Source organism: Hippocampus guttulatus, chromosome 16, assembly GCF_054856545.1.
Source record: "Hippocampus guttulatus isolate MCC_2025c chromosome 16, RoL_Hgut_1.0, whole genome shotgun sequence".
Taxonomy (NCBI): Eukaryota; Metazoa; Chordata; class Actinopteri; order Syngnathiformes; family Syngnathidae; genus Hippocampus; species Hippocampus guttulatus.
The window spans coordinates 1,887,814-1,895,001 of NC_141276.1; the positions used below are offsets into that span (position 1 = coordinate 1,887,814).

At 43.6% G+C, this 7,188-nt stretch overlaps 1 protein-coding gene across 2 annotated transcripts in view; it reads left to right on the forward strand.

Annotated features, from left to right (window-relative positions):
- The window catches only part of ntn1b (netrin 1b), a 29,583-nt gene extending 26,551 nt beyond the window's left edge, over positions 1-3,032 (forward strand). For both annotated transcript variants that reach the window (XM_086133664.1, XM_086133663.1), the window contains one exon: positions 800-3,032. In XM_086133664.1, coding sequence (XP_085989790.1) covers positions 800-1,122 — 323 coding nt within the window. In that variant the 3' untranslated portion in view covers positions 1,123-3,032. The remainder of the gene's footprint in view (positions 1-799) is intronic.
- Positions 3,033-7,188: the final 4,156 nt, after the last annotated feature.

A 7,188-nucleotide genomic window follows, 5' to 3' on the forward strand; every position in this document is an offset into this window, starting at 1 on the left:
GTACTGAAAAGAAATATCTTTGACTAGTTCCATTCAAATCTACTCCTTTTTTAATTTAACGATGAATTGGTGTGAAAGTTTTAAAAAAAAAAACTGTATTTTGAAAACTCTTTCCAGTTTTGCTAAGTGCTGTGTGAGGTGGACTCCACCAGATGGTAGTCATGCCTAAATTGTGGTGCTCCATCGCCCGGCTATCTTGAAATGTCTTGAATTCAAGGTAGAAGTACTCTTCTCAAAGCATATCCAGGTTTGATCACTTGTATTTATCGGTTTTTATAAAGACCAGAAGCCTTAAAAGAAACTTAAATGCTCTACCTGGGAACACGTGATGTTCCCAGGTATATCCTGATCAATATTTATATGTCTGTACATTATTTATATGAATGTAAAATCTGTTCAACACCATGAACAAATCATCAGAGTTCCATAGATGCCTTGGAGATATGTAGACACGTTAGACAAAAAAAAAAGAAACGGTTGGTGAACCCGCATCAAGTGGGGGAAACAGAGATGTCACAAAATAGCGGCAAGAAGCTCCTCCCCTCACTGAAACATAGTTCCTTGACACCAAGATGCCACAAAATGGCCCCAAAGCAATACTTTTATATTAGATGCAGTTTTGGCCCGAGTACGAGTCAGCAAATAGGTGAGTTTATCAAGTCAAGTTGGATTTAAATAACAGAGGATGCGTCTTCCCCAAAAATCTTTCACCGGGCAAATGCGTGGGGGACGCGTGATTTAAAAAGTCCACTTTCCATGTGATATCCCCTTGAAGACATCTTGCGCTGTTCTCTCTCAGCTGTGCAGGTCCACGTGCTCAAAGGGGACAAGGCGGGCGAGTGGTGGAAGTTCACCGTCAACATCATATCGGTCTACAAACAAGGGGAGCATCGCATACGGCGCGGAGACCAGCTGCTGTGGGTGCGCGCCAAGGACGTCGCCTGCAAATGTCCCAAGATCAAACCCGGGAGGAAGTACTTGCTCATGGGCTCGGACGATGACGACTCCCCCGGGCAGAGCGGGGTGGTGGCGGACAAGGGGAGCCTGCTCGTCCCTTGGAAGGACCTGTGGGGACGTCGCCTTCGGAAGTTCCAGCAGCGCGACAAGAGGGGAAAGTGCTAAAGAGAGAAAAAAAAAGAAAAAGGGAAAGGGAGGGAGAAGTTGGGGCCATTCTCCAGTGGGATGCAATGAAGAAGGGATGACAAACAAAACTAAAAGAATGATTTCTAGAGGGGTGACTGCCTGCTGCTGCTCTGAGTTGGGACAAAAGTTCATGAAAAAAATGTTTAGTTTTGTTTTGTTTTTTTGCGAAGGAGCTCATTATATGGTCATTCTGTTTCTGTTTGTTTGTTTGCAGGCTTTGCACCGAATGTTCAGGATGAGTTAGATCACAATCCGTCAAAATACCCTCGTCATCTGTGATTTCCAGAAAATGCCCCGAATTCGACGTGAATTGATTTTACCGTGAATTTTAAAAAAAATGAGGTGTCCAGCATTTCTTAATCAAAAGTGTGAACGCGTTCGTCGAGGTGGTCAGCTTCTCAAATGCAGACGCTGTCGTGGGCCAGCTCAAAGTAACACGATGTTGTCATGGTGACCTCTGCGTTAAATGTAAGGTCATTTTGTGTGCATAAATAGACAATAGATAGATGTCGTAACGTCAGTGTAGAATAGACACATCAACCCTGCACTTATTGATTAGTTGACTATTTTAGAACATATGAGATATGTTCATATTTTTTCAAGTGGCATCCAAAAGGGTAAACATTTCCTCTTTTGTGCCATTTCATGCAAAAAATATATATATACTGTATATGTATACATCTGTATAGTTACATCTATGTGATATTAACTATTGGAAAGTGCCACTTGTACAGATAAATAATGCTTCTTTCCCTGATGAATTCTTAATGAATGTACGCATGGCTTTTCTGGATGAGAACCCAACCATTTAACTTTATTAATACCTAACTTGTTTATTTCTGCTGTCACGCTAAATACACATTACCGTATCAAGATGGTGACATTTTTTATTCTGAGTAAGAAAGCCCCCCCCCCCCCCCCCCCGGATCTGTAGTGCTATATATATTCCACTCGACAATTGCTTTAACTCGGTGTTATTTGTTCCCATTTGCTCAGTGGCCGTGCACCGCCACACTATGCAGTAAATGAAATATGCGTTACTTTCTATGGATGTACAAAAAAAAAAAACTACAGTGACCTGCTGAAAACACGAAAGCTTGCTGAATGGCAAATGTGGCGTTTCACTTCAAATACATTAGTGTCTTTAATATAAAATGAGAATAACTGTGGGTGACTGATGGCTATCAGTTCCTTGTGATGAATCTTCACGTCGAGCGCCTTTGGTGCGGTGGTGACACTTTCACATGCAGTGATGAAGTCACGCAGATCAAGTTGATCTACAATTTTTCCACCAGCTTGACAATTTCAATTATGTCATACGATGTCAGACACTAATATCGACAAATTACCCCCACCGGTGGCTCCTCAGTACCCCGATGCATCGTACTTGATATATTTGACATTTCAAATATGCTCATCATGTCCACGCCACAATAAAAGCCAAGTGGTTTTGCAGAAAGGTACTCCTAACGCACCTCTGCCACCCCCGAGCCCCCTTCAAGATCATATCGGAATTCATCATTTTATACAGTGACTAGCGGTGGCCGTTGAAAAGGTGGTGTTATGTTTTGTAATACTAATGTATTATGTTTATCAAAGGAATATATTTAATGAGGTGTGAAACATTGTGGCTTTTTTGGGGGGGGGGTTCAGTTTTTTTTCTACTTTGCATTGATTTATAGATGGCTGTAATGAAAAGTATCGACGTGGTTGCCAGTTGAACAGCCTGATAGCAATGAAAATTAATTCATCAGAAATAAAGCTGCGTAAAAAAAAAAAGATGAGCTCTGCTGATATCCGATTTTTCTTTTGTATTCCCCTTGCAATAGCAATCCTATGCAACCTAATGCATTTATTCATTATACATCCAATGATTTTGATTGAATAGAACACTTTCTGATTGGGCTCTAACATTTTGCTGGCTAAAATATAATAAATACTCACCATGCTTTAATCCATTTTCAGACGCGGCTCATTTTTCCATCAGCTACTTTGTGGCAGTCGTTCCGTTCCTGGAAGGGTCACGGTGGAGCCGCACCCGATCTCTTTGAGTCAGCGGTGGGGCTACATATTGAATGGTCGGAACAGGGCACACACAGGTTTGTCAAACAAAGATTCACAACTACAGTCAAACCTCGATTTTCAAACGTCTCTGTTCTCGACCAAAAATGTCGAGGTTTTTTATGCCTCGGACTACGAGCGATAATCGGTTCTCCACCAAACTGAGCGCATTTGAATGCACCACTTGACTCCTCTCGCTTTCCTTACACAAGGAAGTGACGCTTCCTCGGGTAGACAAGGAAGTGACGCTTCCTCGTGGAGCGTTCCATTGTGAGCAGATGTGTTCAATAAAGATTTTTTTTTTTAAAGAGCGTGGTTTCGGTTTTTGAACAGCCTTCTGGAACGGATTATGGTCGGAAAACCGAGGTATGACTGTATAGAGTAAATAAATAAAAACATATTTTAGTTAAATTACGAAAAGAACAAGATTTGGGGAAAATGTATGATCCTCACTCTACATAAGGTAAATAGTGTGAAATCTCACCCTACGGGACTGTAGTGTAACAGATAACTGATGCCTGGCAATGTCATCGTTCCGTATTCCACATGTAAAAGTTCAAGGTAAAACCAAACACTAAAAATGAGGATCGTATGCTTTATGTTCTCCTCTAAACAACCGAAATATGCAACATCATATACTGCCAGCATGGAGCAGATTCTTTTTTTTCTTTTTTTGTCATGTTTTGGAACAATGTGGTTTCGGAATTGCACAAGTGGCCTTCCCAGATTGTTCTAGAATGTGAAATCATTTCACTGTATTTTCCAAGGCATTCTGGTGTGAACGAACAATGTTGAAATGGCTATTAGCGGAGGTTTTATCACACTGGGAGGGAGCAAAGTAATTATTGAGACCTGCCCAAATGAGTTTGGGCACAGAGTTGAGAGGCCTGAGATACTTAAGTGGATTAGCTGTTTGGGAGGAAGAAGGGGGAACACCCGAGAGGATCACAGAGTCTGATTTGCATCATCGGCTTTAAGCGCCACCGTGTCTAATCTGCGCTCACAGGGCCACGCTGCACATCAGGGGAACGTCAAGAAAAGGGACTTCTCTCACAAGCGACGTCCGCTCAACTTTCAGGCCCCGAGCGCATTCGTTCGACTCGGATTTCAGACTTTTCTTTCCTGAAATCCACCTTCTGTTTTTAAATCTCAGATGCTAAACATTGCGGAAATTGCTCATTGTAGAATATGAGCAATTTGGCCCAAGTGGGTCAATCAAGTGAGTGAAAAGGAAAAATGTCTTCCTAAACTCAACTCGACGGCATTTCTCGAGCACTGTATGTATACAAAGTGCTGGCCAAAAAAAAAAATGTATGGTCGATGAAGCGAAGATTCCAAATTGTCCATAATTGTGGATCGTTGTTTATCTGTGACCAATTCAGAGTGTTGCCCGTCTCTCACAGGATACACTCCATCACGGCCACCTTGCTGGCTCGGACGTCCACCGCTGCTTTCCGGATCCTTCCCAAACATCGCAGCCGACCGAAAGACATTCTACGTTTTGATGCGGACATCCGTGCCATGCTGGCTGTTTTTCCCAAGCCCTCTTTCGCAGTCGTGTGATACAATCGAAGTAGGTTTAATGGGAACTGAAGAGTGAGGCACCTTTGGGCTCGTAAGGAGGCCTTAAAGAGGAGGCACTTGATATCGGGGGCGCGCAGACGCCCGGATACATATAGGCGCAACGCGCACTCACCAAACTCAATTCACCCTCCGCATTTGACAGTCACACCTTTTTCGAGTCCTCCCAACCCCCGCCTCTTCGTTCAATCACCAATTCATTCCCCTCAAACCTCTCCATTTCTCCGTCCGTCTGTCAATGCAGATGGTTCAAAAGCTGTATTTCTGGCTTACTAGTTGGGGGCACAAAAGCTCTTCTTATGCATTCTGGAGAAACCCCACTAGAGAGGCCTCCATCCCATCTTGGATACGAGAGTGCACACAGACACTGAGCTTTCCTCTCATTAGCATTTCCATACAGGATTAAGCCACTTGGCTTTTGGATCTCGTGTAGTATATTTTAACCCTCCCCGGCTCCCATGCGCATTCTCTGGCGCTCACTTAAATTGCACGGTGAGACAAAAGGCTCATAAAATGGTTCTTTTTCATGTCCATCCTCACACACGATCACGTTGAGACAGCCCGAACGGGATCTCATCGTCGAATGCGGCCTCTTGGTATCTCGCCGCCTCGTTGCAACCTGCACAATACAACGTGGAATGCTATTTGACTTTTTTTTTTCTTTTGTAAAGTAAAGTAAACATTCCTCGGGGTCCGGGTCGTTTATTGCTTTGAACCAATCTTTCATTTGAACAAAATACGGCCAACGACGGCGAAACTGCAGAAGCCGGATCGTGTCGGGCTGCCTGATCGGCGCTCCCTTTGGAAAGCGTTCGTCATGAAGGCTCATCGTAAATAAACTTTATGCGCTCCGCAGATGTTATTTTAGGCAACGTTGTAACGTTCTGAGCTGTCATTCTATATAAACAGTGTAAAATGAAACTAATATAAATCAAAGGTACTCCTTTGAAGACACCCCATAGAATCATCATGTCGATAATGCAAGTCTGGGCACTTGTTCAACGAATTTATGTCGTCAAATGAATGCCGTGGTTTAGAACGTCATGAATATCCAGAGCCTTTCTGACGCCGTACAGTCCCGTTACCGGTTCGACGGTCATGATGGCACTTTCCCCCCCAGAAAAAAAAGGCAAAACATGGCTGTTGAAGTCATCCTTTTAATCCACACACTGGCTTAGCTCAGTCAAAGTAAAGAAATGCAGTAAGTACAAAAATTAAACAGTTAAAATGACATTTTCTGCCAATTTCACACAATGCACATTTGGATAATTTGACCCAAAGCAATTCTTTTTAAACTTTTATCGTATAGGTGCTGATTAGGGGGGGGGGGGGGAATTGTTGGCCGTCAAAATGACTTGTTCCAATTGCTTTGGTATGCTGCGAACAGACTCACAAAAGAAAAAAAACCTCTTTAGCTAATTAGAACAACCGAGTGAGGAAAAAAAGAATACAGTGTGTGTTTTTCAGATTAGGCAGTTATTTCTTGAATGCCTGAAGCCGGTGGTTGGCACGAAACGCAACACATTTGCCACAAATCGTTCTTGGGACCGACAACATCAAAAATGATCTTCAAATTGGGGCCTTCCAAGTCCCCCGAGATCGACGTCAAACGCCATCCGCAGCTGACCTTCCTTTGAAGTCGATTCGGCAAAAATAATGAGCCTATTTTGACAAAGTCAGGCGTAGAAAGTATGCCTGTGTGCTTTCAAACGTGATGAGAAAACTATTGACTGCGGGTCACGCACAGATACCTGAAGTATTGTAGCAGAGTGCGTCGTGACTTCCAAACGCTGCTGTTGCACGACAGTGACTTAAATTTAGCAAGTTTCCAGAAATATTCTTGCCGTTCAAATATCCGCGAGTGCATGTGATGATGTTTTTCCCTCTGAATCAATGACAAAAGATGGGAAAAGGAAAAAAAAAAAAAGGCCGTGGAATTTTCCTCCTAAATGCTTGGCTCTCCTCCCACCTCGCCGCCTTTCTTCCACCCAGTCCTCATTGGGATACATTCATATCTGAAATGCTCACGGACAAAAAACAAACTCCAGAGTGACTTCAGGGTCTGGGATCTTCAAATAAACCCAGCCCCGGGTGTCATGGGGACCAGGAAGCGGAATTAACTGCTATATTAGCTGACCTTCATCTTGTTTGTCGCATCGTGGCTGGCTGGCCTGTAACCACGGTCTCCCGGCCCAACAATGTGGGCATTTCCCTGAGCAGAAAACACACACACACACACATACATACACAGAGGCTTGGGAGTTTACTGAGCAAACAAGAAGAACGGTGCCAAACACTTCTCGCTCCCACATTTCACAATCACTTTTTCTATTGCCATTTTTCCTCCCCCCCCCCCCCCCCCCCCACCACTACCACCACCCCCTCTTTCCCCTTGCTCGTCCA